General features: G+C 35.4%; 1 protein-coding gene across 4 annotated transcripts in view; it reads left to right on the top strand.

The window, feature by feature from the left end:
- Positions 1-670: 670 nt before the first annotated feature.
- The window catches only part of LOC118274020 (uncharacterized), a 33,453-nt gene continuing 10,192 nt past the window's right edge, over positions 671-23,931 (top strand). Inside the window, exons 1-3 of one of the 4 annotated variants that reach the window (XM_035591350.2) lie at positions 671-832; positions 5,645-5,739; positions 22,786-23,713. In XM_035591350.2, coding sequence (XP_035447243.2) covers positions 5,664-5,739; positions 22,786-23,713 — 1,004 coding nt within the window. In that variant the 5' untranslated portion in view covers positions 671-832; positions 5,645-5,663. Of the gene's footprint in view, positions 990-2,767; positions 2,901-5,644; positions 5,740-22,785; positions 23,714-23,931 lie in introns of those variants that run through there. The other 3 variants (XM_035591351.2, XM_050705752.1, XM_050705751.1) reach the window with 3 other exon arrangements.

Below are 23,931 nucleotides of genomic sequence, written 5' to 3'. Positions count from 1 at the left end.
ATAAGCAATAATATGATAAGATTACGTTTAATAGGGGAAGAACGGATTTACTACACTATTATAGCGATTTAGAACTCTCCAATAATACGTCACTAAAATTTGATTTTTAGCTCTTTTCTGTGATGGATATCAATAATGACTTCGAATAGAAAGTGAGTGTTTTTTTTTCTAAAATTTTTATTTGCCAAAATTAAAATAGTAGCGTAAGTTACTCCTTAGTACCAATTAAAGTCCCGTTAAAATTGGTCAAACGATTTCAGAAATTAGCCGGAACAAACAGACAGACATAAATTAAGTATATATAGTACGTTTATTCAAATATTTGTGGTAAAAAGCGGTAACTTTAATATTACAAACAGACACTGCAATTTTATAATAAATCGATCTACAAAATATTAATAAAGTGCAATATGAGTATAATACAAATTAAACTAAAAAAGAGATAATAGAATATAAAGCATAATTTTTATTTTGTTAATCACTCGGCCAAATTACAAAAGATTGTGTAGTAGCCTAAGTTCCATAAAAATACAAATGATATCATATTGACACAACAAATCTATATCTTTATATTCAAAATAAAGCATAGTTATCTGATAAATATCTTATCAATTTCCTTATGAACTGGAATTCGCTATTATCACTAATCATATCCAACAAATAAATCAGTAATTATAATTTATCAATCTTCGTCACAGATAGTGCATTAGGAAACAAAAGACTGAGTGCTAATGTGTTTTTATTAAAATTAAAATTGAATTTAAATTATGTGTTCCAAAGTGTGTTTGTGTTAAAAAGTGTTTCACCATATTTTTCTGTGTTTTTGCAACAAGTAAGTGGTGTTTTGTGTTCTTTTCGCTTTTATGTGCCACGTAGGCGTGATTTTGGTTAAGAAAGTTGGAAGTTTCGGTTTTCAAAGTGAGTTTTAAACTTGAGTTTTTAGTGTTAAACAAATCTTGATTACGTATACAAAATACGTAAAATTGCAAGTGAGTGTGTTGGTTGTTTTTATACCTGTACTGAAAAGTTTAACAGATTTGAGTGAGCATTAGGTTTTTTTTATGGTATAAAACGGTAAACGAGCAGACGGAAAACCTGATGGTAATTGCCGCCGCCCATGGACACGCGAAACACCAAAGGTGTTACAAGTGCGTCACCGGCATTTTGGGGATTACTTAGTAGGTTAAGGGTTGTTAGGGAATCGAGGTTTGGGAAGATTAGGTAGGCGATAATTGGGTCTCCGGTAACCTCACACACACACAACGAAACACAACGCAATCGTTGTTTCACGTCGGTTTTCTGTGAGGCCGTGGTATCACTCCGGTCGAGTCGGCCCTTTCGTAGCTCTAACATACTTAAAGTTATTTTTACACTGTACCTACAATAAGACCTACTACACGGATATGATGTCGTCGATGAATTCTTCCGTTATCTGTACATATAATTAAATTGTAGGATAGTCAAAACCTTACATACACAATATTTTCTTGAATAATAAAGAATACTTGTAATCTACAATCGATATCGAAGCCAAAAATATAGTGTTGAGAATTGTTATCTGTTTGTCTGCATTTATGTCCGGGCTTAACTCAAAGTACTGCATGGATTTACTTCAAACTTTATTACCTACTTGTATCTTACTTATCTAACATTACAAATGCTAGTTTATGAGTTTGTGTGCACGTTTGTTATGCAATCACGTCAAAATGGCTGAAGGGATCGGGATGAAATTTGGAACAGGGCTAGATTATAGTCTGATATACTATATAAGATATATTTTATCCTACGGGAACGCAGGCAAAGCCACTGGCAGAAGCTAGTAAGTAAATAAGTATACAAATGTTAATAATATCATAAAACCTTGAAAGGTAAATACGAGTATTTACGTGTGAATTCTTTTTGGGTAAGGTTTACTTATATCTAGAAGACTTATAAAATTAATCCTCGCCCATCTCAAGTAAACTAGACCGAAAGCAATAAGTCTTTATATAAACATAATATACATGTATCAGTCTTATAATATTATTTGTTGTCTTCGCCAAAATATATTTACTTCAGTTTATTGTCTACTAGCTTCTGCCCGCGACTTCGTATGCATAATCCCGTTTTTCCCGTTCAAAAAGGATTTTTGGTAAATCTTTTGAGAAAAAGTATCATATGTCCGTCTCCTGGTTCTAAGCCCATCAATTTCATTTAATCAGCCAAATCGATTTAGCCGTTCTTGAGTTAAAAATAGTGTAAAATTACTTTCTTTTCGATTACCGATTTTTCATATACATCAACTACCTGCCAAGGAAATCCCGTCAAAATCGATCCAGCCATTTTAGAAATTAGCCGGAATAGACAGACAGGCAAACAGACAGAAATTGTAAAAAAATGTGATTTGAGTGTATGTTTCGTATGTATATTCATATTATGCATATTGCAAACAGACACTCCAATTTAATTTATTAGTCTAGACTAGACTAGTTAACCTCAGACCTAAAACCACCTCAAATAGTTGGCAAAAAACCACATAATCTAACACCCACTTTTCGTCCGTTATCTACAAGCGCTCTTGGCCTGAAAACTGAAAATAAAATACGTCAAAAAAACAAAGATTAGGTAATAATACGCCTGTCTGAGTCACTTGATTGTTTGTCATTTCTTGACATTATCCATTTATGGAACAATGGTTATTGTACCGACCACAAGCAATCACAACAATTCTCAAATATTGCCAAAATTATATTGGACTCCAATATCATTCTGGGCATCGACCAGAGCAAACTCTGTGACTGGTGATTAGTAATTTAGTGTCCCTTGGGTCATTTGCTCTACTGTTCGGTTTTGGGTACTTGACTTTATATCGTTAAATCAGTTAGTCAATTGGTACCCTACGGGTGTCATCATTACTGCAGGTAAGTAAAGATATTCTGTCAATATCAGCTTGTTGACTGTCCCTCTGAAGAAAAAACTTTTGACTCTGTCTCCCTCTTTTTAGGACATACGGGAACAAAATGAGCTTTGTGGTGTGTTTATTTTACCTGTACCCTTAGTACGAATTTGTTTAACGTTGAACAACATCGAAAAGAGACCGCATAAACCAAACGTATAAACCGGCTCGAATAAACCAACCAATCAGAGCGCCCAACGCTGTTTAATTTTGATCTCGTTCAACGTTACTTACGATACGAACTTGTACTAAGAATTTTCTCCTATGCATTTAAGAAGTACATATTTAACATAACCACATCGCACGAAACCCCTAATATAAGTAGACTTATATTTTATAAACTTTGCTCCACATTAGAATTTCCTTCTGCGTCGTGTGCGTGTTTACAAACATACAAGTTTACATACACATTACACCTAGACGACACTCAAACTTGCAATACGTTTCGCAGCAACCGATTACCTTTGCCACTGACCTAACCGTGCAGTCAAAACAATAGTACGTTTTGACAATAGTATGACCCTCAAAAATGCCTTCATATAATGCATTATCAATCTTATTCTAACCCATTAACATTCAATTTAATAGAGCGTATTGTTAATTGTTCAACCTAGACCACTTCTTACGATATTACAACGGTCGTCACAATACAAATGTCGAATTCAGTGCAGTTTGAACTTTCATAATCAATGTCCCGAGTTATATTAATTTAACGATACTCATTTAAATAAAAAAGTACTAAAAATAGCTGTTGGTGTGAGTAGGCAAGCTGTATGTAGGTACACACAGCATTTACAATGCGTGTGACCTAATTATTATAGGTAAGTTGCTCAAATCTTGTCGTTTTTTTTTTGTAAAACTTTGGGGGTGAATAAAAAAAAACTAGTGTGGGGACACTAGTATTTTCTCCTGTAGCATGGGTACGTTGACAAACATTCAACTTCACATACACAAAACACCCAGACTCGAAACAAAAATTTGTGGATTTATACATAGAGTTGCTCCGCGCGGGAATCGAACCGGCTACACGATGCGATGAATAAGTACATCAGATTTTTTTTAAGTTGAACGGTTTTAATGACCACTAAGCATTTAATATTTATAAATAAGGTAGGTATAATATTATAGGGTCACCAATATAAATAGAGTGTGTACCTACTAGATCAATCTTTTGGCATGAAGGGGTAAAAATCCAATTACCAAAGTTGACTCAAACAAACGGGACAAACAAATAAGACCGTTTAAAAAAGTGTGATCTCGAGTCTAAAACCGTCGCCTAAAGCCAGTAAATAAAGCCAGTAACTACACAAACAACGATATATGATAGTGACACTAATATCCCAAGTACAATAACCCAGAGATAGAATCCGTTCAAATTCTACAAACGTGGTAGCTTAGAACCTTAGGATCAGTTTATACTAGCACAGAGTCAAAGCGCATCGAAAACTGAACTGATTCCAATTTAAGTGTTTTAGAGAGCTACGCTTCGGCACGATGGGCCGGCTCGACTGGAGTGATACGCACGGCCTCACAGAAAACACGATGTGAAACAACGCTGTGCGTTGCTGTGGAGTTAAGGTTGATTTCGAGTGCATGGTTGGTGCGGAGGCTGGGCAACTGGCTGCCGCCCAATCAGATCCCCATCCCCGATTCCCGAACGGAGCAACCCTAAAATGTCCTAATCCCACAAAGCCGGCAACGCACTTATAACGCCTCTGGTGTTTCATAGTGGCCATGTGAACGGCGTATGATTGCTTAACGCATCCAGGTACAGGACGCCTGCTCGATGTGTCGGCAACGTGTTTCATAAAAAAAAAATGTTCAGTTTTGGTAAGACGCTTCCATGCGCTTCGACTCTGCGCTAGTATAAACTGACCCTTAGAGTAAGTTTGTTTAGTTAAGACCTTTTACTTAATCGTTTAAGCCCTACATTCAATGTGGCCTGTTAGTTCTTGTTAGCTCCTGGCTCCATACATTTGATTCTCAACGTTATCACCAAAAGGATAGAGTGGAAAATCTATTGTAGGTATGAAGGGTAGCTTCATGTGCGGTTTTTTTGTTCAATACCAACCTGCTGGACATCTAGAGGTCAGTCAATGTATAAACTAAAGTAACTTAATAAACGAAAACTTACTTTAGCAGGTAGATATTACCCAAATAATAGCACTAAGAAAAAATATATTTAGAATCGAAAAACCCCTTTGACGTAATATCCTGTGTCCCCTAAATGGGGCAGAGGGCGTCCACATTAATTTTCTATCGCGACCTGTCTTGAGATTTACGCTTCGCAGATTTAAAGGTCGTAAGGGGGTTTTTCCCTTGTGACTTTTAAATCCATGGAGTCACAATTTTACCATCTCATCAATCACAATACAAGCCTCTCTGAAGATCCTTAACACATTAAACGCCATGGGGGACAAAAGTGACCGGCACTAACGGATTATTTGCCTTCAACAATTTTCAGTTGGCAGTTAAAGACTCAAGCTAAGTTTAACTATCCACTAAAGCTTAAAAGTTAAACTGCATTCATTCACTTACTAACTTTGAGCTATTTTTAAACCGGCTTAATGCCCAACTTTAGTATCTAAACGCTCAATCTTCAGATGACTCACTGAAAAATCAACCCAATTTTCTTCTTACCAAAGTTTATTTTTGCATGTTTGTGTTCTATAATGGTACTTGAAATATAATATTGTTTTTTTTTTCTAGGTTCTGTGTAATATGAACCATGATACCCCACGTGGATGGACGTAAGGACGAACAGGAGGAGGACCACATACCTTTTGCAATTGATAGTCCAAAAAGTAAGTACCATTTTGTGTTCTATTGACTTGCAACATACAGTGTAGCTCCATTTGTAAAACGTGTTTGAATTTGGAAGAATAGGGTAGACGACATTTTTTTTTAATGTCCGTCGTGTAGATTATTTTAAAATACTAGACACGTATTTTTTATTTTCTTACGGAAACAATAACAAATATTTTCGAATATATATATATCGATTTGAAACGTCACTTCTTTTCGTTTTGTACTTAGAAATTACGTAGTGTCGCTCCCAGGCCAAAACTTTGATTCATTTTATATTTTATAGAATTGCTTACCATCATGTAATACGTCTGCTCGATGTTTCTTAAAAAAAGTATTGTTTTCTTATACGACAAAATAAAAATTACGAGTCTAATATTTTTTCGTTACCTAACAGACGGATGAAATATTTTTTTAATTCTCATACCCCGTCATCCCTATTACGTCGAGCAGAAGAAATCCTTTAAGAATATCCGAATAAAATAGCCTGTGTTACTACCTAAAAGCTAGCCTAGAGCTAAAAAGGTAAACGGTCTAGTAAGTTTGAAGGCCATTCAGCACACAATACGTGAAAACGATCCTCTTTACAATATTATTGAATAGTCTGTCCATTTATACTGTATGGCAATCACACATATCATCATCATCATCATCAGCCGAGAGACGTCCACTGCTGAACAAAGGCCTCCCCCTTTGTCCTCCACGTAGAACGACAAACCGCCACCTGCATCCACTGGCAACACATATGGCTTAAATGAAACTACAAGTAGTACTCGTCCACAGAAGCATTATACAACTAAATATTTCAACGAAAAAAGACAATTAAAAAATAGAAATTTTCGAACAAAATAAATAAATCACGTATTAAATTCTATGTGAACAGCTCCATGTTCCTTGATCACAGAAGAGCTGTAATGTTGTAGGTTGTCTAGGAATGCTAGGTATACGCGGCACTGCTGTAACTAATAAATACTAATGCCGTATTTATAAAGAGTGTTAAAATTTGCTCATAGAGAATAATGCACTTTTGGCTTACCTACTGGGCCTATTTCGTTATTTTTTTCCTATATAGTAATCCAAGATGACATGCAACAAACATGTGGTTTAAATTAAGTCATAAGAGGTCTCTCCATACGGTATAATTATTATGAAATACATACGAAATATAGGTAGGTAACAAATACATTCTAAAAAAATAATATTATATATAAAACTACAAATACTAAGTACGTGACGATTCTATTCCTTTCGTAACAGTTCAAGAACCTTAACTTAAAAAGTTAGCCTGTTAGTTCTTTGCCGTCCCTATATGCCTAGTAGATGTTCAAAATACCTTGTAGTTGAACGGAATAGGGATGAAGACAGGGTATGAAAACTAAAAACCTATTTAGTCCGTTAGGTAGGCAAGGAAAAATATTAGGCATGTTGCACATTTTATTTTGTCATATAAGATAACAATACTTAGATAAAACAAATCAAAGTTTAGGAGTGGGAGCAAATGCGTAATTTCTACGTATAAAACTTACCTAGAAGTAACGTCACGCGATATTTCAAATCATTGTATCTTCAAAAGTATTTGTTTCAGTAAGAAAAAAATACGTGCCTAATGTTTTAAAATAAAAATTAGGCATCTACCCTATTAAAACATCTGTTGTTTTCTGGCACTTCCAAGACATTCTGCTTATACCTAAATCTAGCCATATTACAGCTCAGTTTGGATATGATTTTGCTCTAACAGACAAAACATGAAACCTCAAAGGAGAATTCTAGAGATGAATATTACTTGAATTAGATTTAAGCACATTGTGATTTGATTATAATTGTTATTTAATATAAATTCGCTTAATTTAATGTAGATTCAAAATAACTCACTCAAAGTGAACCACAACAAACAGATAAATATAGCTCTTTAGTAAACACCGTCCATGGTAAACAAAACACAACAGACTGTCAAAATCAAACACCATTTTAAACGTAGCTTTCATGGCAGCCCTGAAACAAGGGTTGTTTTTGTACACGTTTAGAAAGCCTTCTTCGAAAAAAATATTTTGGGTATTTTCATGACAACGGAAACAGACAGTACCTGTATACATATATAATATGGATTATTTAATTTTCAATAAACATTACGGATATACTTTATTCCCCTTTTTACGGGGGGAAACCTTTAGAAGGCGCCTAACTTTTTGGGACACTTCACTTGACACTGACAGAATAACAGTCAGTCAGTGTGCAACAGTCAGTCAAACAATGTACAGTCAAAACTACTGGACCTAAGAAGCTGAAACTTGCCATGCCACCTTAGCAAATCTAGGGCAATAAGAGAGAATTTCTCAAAAACCTACGATAACGGGAAAAACGGGAATCTCCTATTTGTGCGTAGGAAGTCACTGGCAGAAGCTAGCATGATATTATAAATGTCAATCTATCAATAGTGAACAACAAAAGTGTGCTCCGTTCAAATGATTTGTTGGCTTTCATTCAAGTGCGGGGCCATAAAAAATAAGTCCCGACACTCCCCACAGATAACAAATTGTTTTCAATTTATCTGCTACTAGCTTCTACCCGCGGCTTCGCTCACGCTCTTTTTCTTTTATTTTGTTATTAGCTTCTACCGCTAATCCTATCACCCAAGTCAGGTCATACGCTGTCTGTATACCAAATTTCATAAAAATTCGCAGATTAGTTTCAGCGTGATTTACGGATAAACATCTAAACATCCAAACCAAAACAAACTTTCACATTTATAATGTTTATGTGATTCATAAAGAGTCCGCATACCAATTTAACCTTGAAAATTTATAAATGCTTCATATAAATTTCTACCCGCCATTTTAGAGAAATGGGGCATAAGAATGAAGCAAAAAGTAGCCTATGTTAAACTCCATCCCTTCAACTAATCTACTTAAAATATCACGGCAATTCCTCAGTACGTTTTGCCGTAAAGATGGACAAACAAACAGACACACTTTCACATTTATGTTATGTTCCAGGACTTTAAATATAAAACGTTTAGTGATGGATAGATTCCATTTTGTTTTATGTCTAAACTGAGATATTTCAATGAACTAAATTGTTAGAAAAAAATACAAATACTTAGGTGCGTACGTTTTCCAAATTAATAATTTTAGTTCTATGGATCCCTGTGCTTTTTTATAGTTTCAATTAGCTACTTTTTTAACCGACTTAAAAAGAGAGGTATTTCAGTTTGACCTGTACCTATGTAGTATGTATGTTTGTGCGCGATTATCTCGTGTTTGACAAAACCAATTTTGATGCGGTTTTCAATATAGTATTTTAGGCAGCAAATAATTATTGTTTAATGCTTTGTCGAATAGGGATAATCTCATAAAGACGCGCACGACTCGTACTGATGTAGATTTTTATTTTATCACAAACATACAGACGGACAGACGCGTTATCGCACTTTATTTTACAACATAATTATTGAGACTCTCGTATTATATGTTTAGGTATCATTTTTCTCTGTATTTACAATGCTTTTGTAAACTACTCTATTCCCTTGAGAAATACGAGTAGCTTGTTTCACTTAAAAATATTTTTAAGTCCACTAGTCTGATTACTTAGAATTTTTATATTTACCTACACATACACGAGACCTAAGTAGTTAATTTTCTTGTTTATATTTTTATAGGGTGACTTTGAATTATCGACGTATTCCTCTTGGGAGGTGATAATACAACTAATTTCCTACGACGTTTCTTACTTTAACATCTAAAGTCAATACCTCATTTTGCTGCGCGATTTTGCTTTGGTTAATAATATGGAAGTGCAAGCTTGCCCGCAATTATGAGTCCCTGTCGCAACTTGAAACAAATCAAGCACTCTCAAACATTTTCGTAAACCTACATGACAATGTATCTTATATATCTCACAATACTTTAATATTTTCCAACCTATCTTATTTAAAAATATAAATCAAAATTGTAATAAAAGAGAATATTTTTTGCAACAAAAATGCGCGTTGCAAAATGTAAACTTATTTCATTTGACAGAAAATGTGAAGCGCTCCAATTTTACTAGAGACATCTTGCATACCGACGTCATATAATTATTTTGCAGCTTGCTTCCCTTTGCGTTTGCCGAGAAACTGGCAATTTAAAAATAATTGCAATAATTTATTACATTTCTCTGTCATTTTGAATGCTAGTTAAAGTGTTTGTCGTAGTAGTCAAATAAGGCCTCGTGCTTGCCAATTACACTTTGTATTATCCACTAGGTGGGTAACTATTCTTCTAGATGTTGTCCATATTATGTAGCTAGTTTCAGCCAGAGGCTTCGCCTGCATTCCCGTATTCTATCATCCAAGTCAGCTCATAACCTGTTTGTTAACTAAATTTCCCGTTCAGTAGTTTCAGTGTGATTCACGGACAAACATCCAAACAAAGTTTTTGTATGAAAAAAAAACTCATAATCAATCATATTTACTATTGTTATCTTCAAACACAACACTACCTCGAATAGCAGTTACCGGAATACATCAACCTACAACGTTTCAACTATGTAGGCTCAACAGTTTCGGAAATAAATGGCTGTGACATACGGACGGACGGACAGACAGATATGACGAATCTATAAGAGTTCCGTTTTTAGCCATTTGGCTACGGAACCCTAAAAACGTTATTCTTGTTAACTTTCGAAACCTTACCCTCATGATCGAGAAGCAAATCTTAGCCTTCTAGCCATCACTACGCTCTTCAAGATACCGATAATTGATTAACGACCAGAAAAAATAAATAAAAATGTTGATCAATAAAACTCGCTTTATCATCGCCATTAACGTTATCAACAACAAATTAATGAAGGGTGATATAATAGTACATTTAACACAATAACAAAGTAAATAAGTTTTACGTGTGATATTTATATAACAAGAGTTCGAAAACATTAACAAAATTTATCGCTAAACTAACGACTTATACGTTTTGGTAATAAAAGATATCTTATTTATAATTATTATATATCGTAATATTACTCTTCTTAATCGCCGAAGGGATACTTTGTCTTATCGGGAATCGAAGGGTGCTTTCCCTCGAGAGATGTACTGTGCTACGTTGCTGTGGATGCGTTTGGCTTCCACCAATCATTTTCATTGGTACACATAGCTTAGGACTGGTGGCAACGGGTTCAAATAATTTTATATTTAAAGATGCGTGCTATGAATGACTTCTTGATACATCACATACTTGAGCTGCGCATCTTCATAGCTCATCTTACTTGCAAAGGTACATAGCTTAGTATTAGTGGAAACGGTCACATTGTTTCACATTACATCTTCGTAGCATAGCACGTCTTTGGTATTAAAGTCGACGTTCGTTGTAACAGTTTTTTATTATTTTTCTTCTGTAACACGGTACCCTAGAAATAGCCTAAAAATATTTGGGTGTAGGTCATAAATATTCCAATAAATAAGGCAGTCAATAGACACACATCGTAGTACTACTCGTAGTGGAGAATTGAACGACAGTAAATAATGAATGGCACTCCAATGTACGGTGTGTTTCTCAAAGATTGATTGCCAGGAGTTATTGTAGGTGCAAAATGGTTTTAAAACCATTTATTTTTGGCTGACCTCTAAATCGCTTGCCGACCGGTAGATATAGTACCTCTAAAATCGGGGGACTCTATATATACATGTATACATCAATGGATGGGTTAAAGCTGAATTGATTATGGTATTATGATAATAATCATTTCAGACCTCAAAAATATTGAACACATTCACTTTTCATTTTTATTTTCCACAGACAGCAAAAAACTTTTTAGTTGACAGGTGTTGGTCTATAAATTTGACCCTAGACTAAATAATAAATCCTCAGATTTACAGGGCTTTTTTTGATGACGAGGGGAAACCTGCAAATGGCGCCTAGCTTTTTGGGGATAAAAGACTAGGGAGTGTGGAATTTTTACCTCACTAAAACCACCCCGGTGGCCACCCTAAACCCCCGTAAGGGGCACGGGTCCTCTTAATAGACCTGCTCCGGAGCAGATTTACGGGACCTAGGTTCAAGACAAAAAAAAAACGTTTATTTCGACAATTCTCATTAAAAGAACAAAGTCTTGGTCTGTGTGTAGCAACAGACTCAATTTTACGTCACTTATAACACTGGTTTAAATCCATTGTATATGGCGCAAATAAACTGTTTTTCTTTCTCTCTTTCTTCATGTCCAAGTTTGACAATCACTGCTTACAGCTATAATAGCGTTGGTGATGAATGAGAGTTGAATTGACGTTAACACGTACACCTGCACGTTCCATTAGATAAGTGTCTACTCAGACAGTTACCTACTAAATGCATTGCTGCAAATTTGGACTGTCTCTCTCGAAGAATAGAGGCATTTGTCACCATTTATATTATCTAGATAGTTATACAATGTCGTCTCGATTGTAATCCCCCAAAGTGGTAGATAAAGGCGAACAATAAACTCGTACCAACAATGATACACTATATTTTTTTTTATAAATTACTCACTTTCCACATACGGTACCAATTTTTATCTTGAAAATTGCGGAATGTTCCATACAAACTTTCACAGGAAAGTAGGGAGTTAGAAAGAGACAAAAAGTAACCTATGTCACTCTTCAGCCCCCAACTAACTTCACATAAAAAATTATGTCATAAACTCGATCCATTGGGACGTGAAAAAAGGACAAACAAACAAACACACCTTCCCATTTATAATACTAGTATGGATATTATGAGTTTCAGTCATTCCATGTAATAGGAGAAATGCACATTTCGCACAAAATAGCCTATTCCTATTTCATAAATTTTCTGACTATCCGTTTGCCCGATTCCACAAAAAGACGAAAATGTTTAAAATATAACGTGATAACAAAACAATAAATCTCCCTGACCTAATTTCTATCTCGCTTTCTAGAATTAGTGGAATTTTATGATTCGACGTGCAATTCTAGGGATACGTAATATGAACTACGTTTGACTTATATTCCCAATAAACGATTTGAATTTGAAAATATGAATAAATATTAGAAGGTGGTAAGGATCTGAAGGGGAGAAGGCTAATATTTATTTATTACATAATTATTATGTCATAATATGTGTTGTGTTACGTCCATTTTCATTTAGTAGAATTGTCGTAGTCTATGATGCATATATCTATGGTATACGAGTTTAAAAAAATATAACAATGATTATCTATTATTGAATTTTTAGCGCGAAGCAGAACATAATTGTCCTTCGTATTATACATGTATTACAACTAAATAAAAATTGTTATTCTACCGAATTCCTGTTATTTTCACATTTTCCAAGAATTTACCAGAGGCATCATAGTAAAAATGGTAACTGAATCTCCAATTCAGTGTTGTCGACTATACTACCAGTACCAAAAGGCGTCATTGTTCTAATATAAAAACTATATATAATTGTCTGATATTTGACACTCAATATCTATGTCAAATGTCAGATAATTGTACAAGATCAATGTCAAATGTAACATAAACAGTATAGTGTTCATGTCCCTATAGGTTTTTTGTCTCACCATTAGTAGTACAACAATCACGTCCAAATGAAATAGGGTCTTAAAAGAAAGTACCTTTTCCTACAAAAGGAAACTGGTTTAATCCCAATCACTGAACACCTCTATGCATTACATCCCCATCATTAAATACCATCTTCAGGGAATAAGTAATTGCATTGTTAGGTCAGATATATCGACTGTTTATCTAATATTGAGAGGTATATATTACTGTGAGTGACAAGGATAGAGCTATGAGTTAAAACGAGATAGATATATTCGTATTTAACGTATAGACAACCATAAAATTGGTTTACTGCCCTGAGGTTGTGGCTTGCATATCATAAATGATAAGAACTAATATTGCTTGGCAAAATATAAACATTTTGTACAGTATACACTTCAGTTAATTTGCAAAAATATGAAGGTATTTGTTCAACAACGAACGCCGTCCAATGTTTCGCTGTCCAATTATAACATTAAAACCAGCTTTCACCAGCGACTTAAACCACGTTCCCAGGGAAAAAATAGTGACTATTATTTTATCTTCTAGGGAACTGAGAGTTAAGTTCCTTAAGATCGGAAAAGGAGGATCCTCCGACCAGACGAGGCGATCGTGCCCGACGGGTTTTCTGTCCAACAGTTATTCGTTGGCGTTTTCTATCCACGTTTATTCGCATATTAACTTCATATGTGCGACGTAGGCTTTATATTATGTTGATTTATTCGTCGATCGCATATGTGCGATTTCTGTCATCTGTCATTTTGATATTTGTCATTGTGTCGCCACACAAACTCATGTCGCAAGTTTCACCTGAATGTATTCAGTAGTTTTTCACGAGAGCGGTCACTAGGTAAATACATTCAATTTAGGAACATACTAACTTCTGCCAGCGGCTATTCGTGGAAAAAGTTAGTCAGATAAAAACCCAAGTCTGTATACCAAATTTTATCAAAATCCGTTCAGTACTTTCAGCGTGATTGACGAACAAACATTCAAACGTACAAACTTTCTCATTTATATATTAATATAAGTGTGATTTTAACATGCGATCAAGCGAGACAGATTGTGTTCTAACGATATTTAATTTATCGTGACATATATTATACATCCTTCAAACTTTAACGTTGTATATAAGGTATTATGTATTAGGATTATAGTAAGATTTGCTAGCTCCATAGTTACTCAAGAGGTTTGCGGTTAAGTCACTGTATAATATAAGATATTCCCTTAGCGGTCTTTGTTATCTTGTCAGTGTAAACGCCTTTGTATTGTTAAAGCAAAATCATCTTGTGAACAGTGATCAAGAACCTTCTATTACAGGGTACTTATAATTCTGAAATAAGTTTTTAAAACGTTGCCTCACACTTGTATTACCTCCCGTGTCGTGTGTGCGTTTACATATGTACATACAAGTTCAGATATATATGACACTCACATTTACACATGATAATTACTCTTATTCAATTCTTAAACTTAATGTAGGTAACTGTTATATACATATTTTAAATATTTATTGTTGGAATATTTTATCATGAAAATCAAACAAATAGTCAGAAACACACTGAATTTCGTACCTAAAACAAAAGACAGCTTTGCCACAGATAATATAAAACAAAAGTATAAGAGTAACTTATCACCATTTACCAATTTTGTCGGGAATATCTCCAAAATGTTTATTTTGTTTTCGAAAATTTGTCGATAGTAGCACGGGGTCTGGAAACGTATACGGTATATGGCAATAGGCTCACTACCTATTACATGGAACTTACAACATAAATTGTGAAAAGTGGGTGTACACAGTGGCATTACATGCCATAATGTGCACCTCTGCCTACTTTATTAATAGCGTGACGATATGTATGTATGTATGTTTATTTTGTTCCTTCTGGCTATCAAATTGATCGAAAATATCATAACTTTAATATTACAAATCCCAAGATAAAGATATCGAAACACGGGTAAATTAATCTAATTCTTCACTAATAAAAATACCCAGTTTAATAACCAAGTAATTATACCTTCTATTAATACACTAATATTAAAAAGCTAAAATTCTAAGTTAAAAATAACCAAAAGGTCGGGCAAACACAAAACCAAAAATTTACTATCGCCTTATATTTTCTCTTGACAAAATATCCCGTAGGACCAACAAAATCTATTCTAGAGTCGTAAATTGCAATTAAATGCGACGAAAATAAATACAAAGGTAAGATATTTAGGATGCTTTTCCACCATAGACTGTGCTATGCTACGTTACTGTGGATACGTTTAGCTTTCATTAATCATATTCATTGGTACATATAGCTTAGAAGTGGAAACGGACTCAGCTAAGCTATGTTTTTATATGTAAAGATTATTTTAGAAGCCATAACATGCTTCTTTTATATAAAGAATCATGCTATGGATGACTTCCCTACTGTCGATACATCGTACACTCGAACTGCGCATTTTCTTGCACAGCTACATAGCTTATTATCAGTGAAAATGGTCGCACAATTTCACAGCTTAGATATTACATCTTCGAGCACCTAGCTTCACAGGCAAACAGACAGACAATTCAATTTGAAGTTTCAAAAGTGCCTAAATAATGACTAATTAAAATAAATGCTTTAACTTTCGTAGCATAGCTACATAGCACATCTTTGGTGGAAAAGCAACCTTATGAAGCTAACCTTGCTGTGTGAATCCTTAGAGATTTAGCGTAACTTTTCGTGAGAGGCATTCATTTTGATACGTTTGTTTCAAAGCTAACTAGACTTGGAGAAACCTGAGTAAATTAGGGTGGAAATACAAACTTTGCCAGGTATTTGCAGTGTGATTGTATTATATAATGATTATATTGTCTTGATGAATGATGTGATCGGATAGATTTATGATAGTGAAGATGGTATAAATATTAATAACGAAATGGTAATGATGGTTTGATTATATTAACAGTGGCAATGAAAACACAATAACAAGGTGTTTAATTTAACTTTTGTGGTGATACAAATTTCTGCTTACATTCCTTTTAGCAGGAGTGTGTTGTTGGTCGCGTGGTCGCAAATGCAATTGCCGGACAAGGGGTTTCGTGTTCGATTCCCGAGTCGGGTAAGAAAATATTGGGCTTTTTCGGGGATTTGAAATTTCTCAGTAGTAGCATAAAGTCCGGAATAGTGCCCAGTATATTGCAATAGGTTCCCTAACACACATACGACCTACAACACAAATGGTATATAATGGGTGTACCAATGTACACGCGTAGCAGCCTTTCGTGCCGTAATGTGCACCTCTGCCTACCCCTTCGGGGATAAAAGCAGTGACGTAGCATCCTTTTAGCAGCTGACCACAATTTAAGCCGATTGCTAAAGAGTAGGTAATCCAAAAATGTACAGTTCTACGAAACTGGTGCATTTTATATGACTATACGTGTGAAACTAGAAACGGAAGGGAAGCCAATGAATTATGTAACCAACGTGGGAGCTAACGTTTTCTGGTTTCTGCGTAGTTCTGTACTCTCCTGGGACAAAGGCCTGAGCTTAGTAAAGGCCCTTTTATATCGAGTCGTTGTGGTCGGACGGTCAGTCGCGCAAGCATAGTGTTTGGCGGTGAAATTGACAATTGATCTTAATTCAAAATCTCAGGATCCATCTCAAAATTGTCACGTGATTTTCAATCAGTTCAGTCTATTGCTGTACTTTATGCCTTATCTATGTAGGTATCTATATCCTCATCTATAACTTGTAGCTTTATGGTTGATTGGATCGCTTAATATGCTACGGCAGCAGAACAGCTTGGTTACACCAACAAGTTAACACCAGATGAGATACCCTCCATACAAATGCACATAATTTTGTTAGTGAGTCTTACAATTATAGCATCCTTATAAAATAAGGCTCTACAACAACACATAAGTAGTAATAATCCGTATTAAACTCTAGAAAGTACTATAACATATAATTCTCGCATAATATGTAAATGCCAACATGAAAAAGGACTAGGGTTTATACCCTTATAATGGGTACCAATGAAAAGGGCGAGAATTCTAGTTACCAACCATCATTTATTATAATACATTCCGCAACCTTTTTGTACCATTAAACTATGTTTTTGAGCAGCAGACCAGAATCAATACTAAAACTGAACATTTCTGGAAAAAAGACCTTTCCAACTCGAAAATCTTCTCAGCACTCAACTGAATCCGTAAAGACCTCATAAACAAGGAGAACGCCCACTAAAGAAATCCTTTAAATAGAACATAAACACAATTTGTAACTTAGCTTCGCTTGTCTCATTATGTTCGTTTAGAAAACAATAAAAAAGGAACAACTTAATCCACCTTTTAACCTTGACGAACTGTTTGCCTGAAGGATTAGGGTTTGCAAGATTTATAAGGGTTAGAATGGGGAAGGCATCAAATGAGTGCCTTGTGGCCTGGGACTGGGCCGGACTTACCATGTAGCTAGGGTAGCATTTACTTTGGACCCCGCGCAATAAGGGAACATGCGTAATGAAAGTCATTCTTCACCATCACCATCATCATCATCATCATTATCACATGAGAGTCCACTGCTAGATGATAAGATCTCCTCATCATAAGAGGGATTTGCCATTTCATTCACACTTGGCAATCAGATTGGAGATCGAATGTCAGAAAACGATGCTGCCCATTCTCTGTTAATTTTGTAGTCGCTTCGTCACCTCTTATGGTAACCGCGAGAAGATGTGTGTAAAGATGTGAGAGAAAAGTAGATGTGTGACAAAATCCTCTACAAATGTCATCACACAGGTAATCTTTAAGTTAGAGGAGTTTTTAAATAAAATTTCAGAGTTAAAAGTTTGGCAAAGACCTTCCCCACACCCCTGTTTAGTTTAATCTATTCTTCCACCGTCAACGTGCATAAGATTTTTAAAAGACCGCCAACGCACCTGTGACTTCTCTGATGTTATGAGTGTCCATAGACGGCGCTAATGTCTTACCATCAGGTAATCTGTCTGCTCGTATGCCTCCTATTCCTTAAAAAAAGATCAAGGGTTTTAGAATTTACCACGGGCCCCGCATTTCATTAATCCGTCTCTGGCTAAGACTGTTTAGCAAGTTCATCGATCCTTTGCCCACAGCCGCTGATGGGTAGAATAGAATAGAAAGGATGGCAGGGTACGAGTGTCGTTAAATGAAACCACTGCTTAACATGACCTTCGAATTATTAGGGTCTAAATTGCGTGTCGTTTTTTATGTTACACTATTTGTATTTGTTTAAAACACATATTAATTATTAGCGGTATTTTTTGTGATTTAATTGTTAGCATGCGGTCTTATTTTTCTTTTTTTTAAACGTTACTCCACACTAAGATTATGTCTTATGTCGTGGGTACGTGTATGATACGACATACGATTTCACATACACATGACACCCAAACTCGGAACAATAATTTGTAGAGTTGCTTCATGTGGTAATCGAATCCGCTACACTTGTGCAGCGGCTGCTTGCCCAAGCGCCGCGCCAACCACGGCATCATTAAAACCAGTCATTAATTATAGTTAGTTATAGGCCATCAATTTGTAAACTATAATATATTTTCGTGCGTTTAAAATTAAATTTAAATAATGAACTATACTGCTTTATTAAAAGCTACATAAAAGCTAGCTTTACTTTCAATACAGCTGACAAAATTGAAGCGTCATTAAATTAAAAACGCTTGTCGCACGCATCAGTACGCCACGCGTTCTTCACAAAATAAATTAAACTTATTACAAGAGTATTCATTAAAACACGAGCTGATTAATGAACTCATTTTGTACCAAAATCTCTGCATGGTGTTTAGTGGCATTAACGAACATATGACGATGACTAATGGATGGTTGTTAGAGAAACATGTGTTGAATGAAAAATCGGTTTTCAGAACATCTATTTTTTTAACGTTGGCATAACACTAGGATTTTCTCCTGTATCGTAAGTGCATTTACAAACATTCACATTCACATACACATAACACCCAAACCCGAAACAACTATTTGTGAATACACAAAGAGTTGGTCAGCATTCGTGTTTAATACTATCAACAAGACGGCCATACGTTACCTACAGTTAGTAAAATGAGTTATTAAATATGGAATTCGAAAGTTCTTCACTATAGAAGGATGTATCAAGTATGTATTCTTCGTAGTCGTTACACTCTTGGCAGAGTGGTCATGGTCGTTCTGTAGGTGTGGTACCAAGCTTCATCATAACATACTGGTACCCGAGAGTTGAGAGAAGAAACAGAGGAAGACAAAGCAAGAGATGGGAAGATGAACTAAAACTGACGGCAGGCCCAAAATAGAGAAGGGTATTAGAGACAGAGTGCAATGGAAACTATTAGAGGTGGCCTTTACCAAGAGGCACACTGAACTCAGACATTTTACAACTAAATAGACAACCATTACTACCAAAGAAAGAAGAAAGCAGTTCAGGATAAGAGCCTTATAATTATTAACAAAAAACATTATATTATTATTTCCTCACTTCTAACTTTCAACAGGCCTTCAGATCTTCAGACTTTCCGCCGAAACATCTAATAAAACAAATTGGAACTTTGCTAAACATGGAACAAACAAAAGAAATTCCCGTAGACAAATAAGATCAAACAATTCCTTCCATATTGTTTTGTAATGTCAACAACCTTTTTGTTGATGGGTAGATATCTACTCTATATCATGGGAGATGATGTAATGGACTAAAATGTTGTGTTAATGAAGAGATTTCGTTGGTCGAAAACGTCTATAAGAAGAGAGTGAATCTTTTTTATGAAACAGTGCCCCACATTAGGCTTTTCTCCTGTGTTGTGGGTGCGTTTACCATGCAAGTTTCCATACACATGACACCCAATCCCGAAACGACAACTTGTGGATCAGGCAAAGAGTTGTTTCGTGCGGTAATCGATCCCGCTACACGTTGCACGGTAACCGGTTATCCAGCCACTGCGCCGTGGATGTAATGTATGTGCTTAAGTTTTAACTTTCCATATACTAGCGAACCCCGTGAACTTGGTTTCGCCTTGAATTTTTTCTTACATCTTTATTAATTTTTCTTACATAAGAACAAGGATTTCCTAATTAAAGCAAATCCAACAAATAATGAATTAGCAAAATCAGTTCAGCTGTTCTCGAGATTCGCGCTTAGCAACCCATTCAACGGTTCATTTTTATATTATACACTATAGTCGATAGTCTATACAAGAAGTGCTAAAGGAAAGGTATCATAATTTTGTCGCTATGACAACTTTCCTTTAAGTTTGCTTCAGTATCATTTTTCAAAGTAATCAGGAAACTCCGACCTCATTAAACTTAAAACATTAGATACACAAAAAATATTTGCCCCAAAACGTACCTTAAAGACTAAAATTATTTAATTAGGACTTGTTTCACAATGTCTGGATAACCGTTATGTATCAGATAACTTTGAATTAAGAACGTAATTTGTATGCACTATCTGTCACATAAGTTTATCGGGCACTTATATGAACGTGGTGAAACAGGCGCTTAGAATGCTATTTATTTACCAACACAGACAAAATTTTATAAATACGAAACCTACTAGAAATAAAACAATTTACAAATGTAAGAAATAAGAATGACAAGGGCACAAACTTGAGCCCGTAGAAATGTAATAAATAACTATCATACCAAAAACTATTCTGTAAAAAAACTAGCCAAATCTCGATGAAGCTGCTTGGTAATCTCTTAAATGTAATTTAATTTAGATAAGTCGTGCCAATTTAAAGGTTTAGTTTAGGTCTTTACTGCGATTTATTTAGTTCTGCGAAATTTCTACGTACTGTACGCTTAGTACGAGTTTGCTTTACGAATTTAAATTGCGAATGAACCAACCAATCAGATCGCCGCACACGCTCTCGTTTCAATCTCGTTTAACGTAAAGCAAACTTGAACTAAGGGTACTGGTCTTATCCAGACTTTCTCAAATAGGGGTCCAGAAAATTCGGCGAAATGGTTCCAATAAAGGATGGTACGACAATGTTTGCTTCACGCTCGCCTTACTACTGGGTACCAAGGATGTTATGTGATCCATATCCGTAACCGAAACTATCGGATATCCGAAATAAAAAAATATCCATTTCCGTAACCGAAACTGAAATAAATGTTCCGGATAATTTCGGATAGGAGCGGAGTCTAAATGAGACATGAGACAAGTTACGAAAAGTTACTTATAGGCAGATTGAAGTACCTGCCAAATGAAGACCTATTTATAAATAAAACCATTTGATTATCTATTTGTATGTTACTTTTGAAATTCCTTAGAAATCCAATATCCGTAACCGAAACTATCCGAAACTACCGGATAATTTGGAATAATTTCTTATCCGTATCCGAAACCGAAACGGATATAAAAAAATTCCACTATCCGTATCCGTATCCATATCCATAACATCCCAGCTGGAATTTGTACTGCCGTGCCTAGATATCGTAAAAAACAAGTATAGATCACTGCTAGTACGTGTCACGTGTCACCATTGGTGAACGTATCAAGCCTAATGTAAACCTATTTTACATAATTTGTTCTGCTAGCTAGAGGATCTGGATACTAACTCTCATTTCATATTCAGACTACATCGTAGGGTACAATCCTCTGCACTCTCCATAATTTTCTAGAAATTGTGATCAACATAATAGTTTTTTGAATCTAGCTATCACTAGCTATCATGTCAGTGCATATTACAATATGCAACGTCACGCCTTTTATCCCCGAAGGGGTAGGCAAAGGTGCACATTGCGGCATGTAATGCCATAATATATATAATGTATACCCACTCTTCACCATTTGTGTTAAAAGTCCCATGTAATAGGTGGTAAGCCTATTGCCATATACTAAGCACAGTTCTCAGTCTCCGTGCTACTACTGAGAAATTTTTGAAAAACCGAAAACGCCCAGTAATACTTTGCCCGACCCGGGAATCGAACCCGAGACCTATTGTCCAGCAGTCGCACTTGCGACCACTCGACCAATGAGGCAGTCACTCAATATTACAATATTGTGTTTTAAATTAAGTTTGATTGTGTCGAAACACAATAAAATTATATTCATAGAATATATTTCATTAATTTCTTCCAATTTAATAATATCACATCTTTAATTCTACGAAATGATATGTCGTTAGCTATATAAAATAGGCTTCATTACATTCGTACAAAGTTATCTTTGAGTGTATATCAGAAAACAGGAGATCAAGGACAGATTCGAATAATATAATAGGGATGATGACAGGGTATGAAAATTAAAAATCTATTTAGTCCATCAGTTAGGTAATGAAAAAATATTGGACATGTATTTTTATTTTGTCATATAAGATAACAATACTTAGATAAAACGATCTAAGATTAAGAGTGTACCTAGAAGTGACATCATATATTATAATCAATATATCTTCGAAAGTATTTCTTTTCGAACCTGTCCAATGTTTTAAAACACGTAATCTACAAGATGGACATTAAATTAAAAAATAGTCATCTACATTATTACTCGTACGTGCCTTACTAACTTTTTATTATTTTTATTTTCAGATGTAAAATGGTACGACCTAATCCTTCTCAACAGACCTTTGAGGATAGTGGTGGTAGTGCTCATAGTAGCAATAGTACTGCCAGTGTTGATGTACCGGTACATCTTCTTCCCAACACTTGAGCTAGCCCCAACAGATGGCTTATCAATGGGCTCCTGTGTAGTAGCAAGAGACGCAAGACTTCCATGCGGCAAAGAATCGGTACCACTTGAAGAATGCCATCCACAATGCTGTTACGACCACAGCAACAACTTATGTTACCACCGATACCCCGCGAGATTCTCCTACCTTCTTCGAGAAGAGTGGGCAGAACGCGTGAACATGACACCACGAAGTCTATCCCTACCGTACGGTTCAAGTTCAAGCATCAGAAACATCAGGCTGTCCATCAACGAGGTGTCAGCTTCCCATCTCACGTTAACCTTCCATCACTCCGTTGACATAATAGGCAGAAGGATTCATGAGAAGAATTACAACTATGAAGTCATGCGTCCAGAACTAAACATTATCGTTAGTTCGGATCAAGGAGTCATTTTTAATACAGCCCGGGGACCTTTGATAGCGTCAGAGAATATTTGGGAATTGACTTTCAAACTCACAGATGACACACTTTATGGGTTGGGCGAAATTCCCTTGGAACCTGGTACTGTGAAGGTTATTTATAATCATAAAGGAGGGATCAGTTCCATTCCTTTAATCTTTGCTAAATTAAATGGTTCGTACCATGGACTCTTGATAGATACAATGGCACCAACAGAAGTGATTGTGAGAAGAGACAATCAGTTGGTCCTTCGCAGTTTAACAGATTTTGGCCTAAAATTGCATTTGTTCGTTGGCCCTGAACCTGCGGATATAATGAGGGATGTAATGAAGACTATAAAAGTTAAGAAAAACTTGGAGTATTGGATGTTAGGTGCACATATTTGTAGGTGAGTTTTTGCTTTCTAAGAAATTAATTTCGCTCTAACTGTAGAAAAGGAAATTTGAATAGATTCTCTGAGATTATTGAGAGTAGGCTTAGAATTTCAGTTTAAGGTATAATAAATTCTAGAATTATACAGTTTAGAAGTTGTTACTATAATCAGTCTTCTATTGAACGAGTCCTAAGTAACAGAATCTAAGACGTCACGGGCATTAATTTGACTAA

The sequence above is a fragment of the Spodoptera frugiperda genome, chromosome 3 (genome assembly GCF_023101765.2).
Source record: "Spodoptera frugiperda isolate SF20-4 chromosome 3, AGI-APGP_CSIRO_Sfru_2.0, whole genome shotgun sequence".
Classification (NCBI taxonomy): Eukaryota; Metazoa; Arthropoda; class Insecta; order Lepidoptera; family Noctuidae; genus Spodoptera; species Spodoptera frugiperda.
The sequence above is the reverse complement of the archived record's forward strand: the minus strand, read 5'-3'. Positions and strand labels throughout refer to the sequence as shown.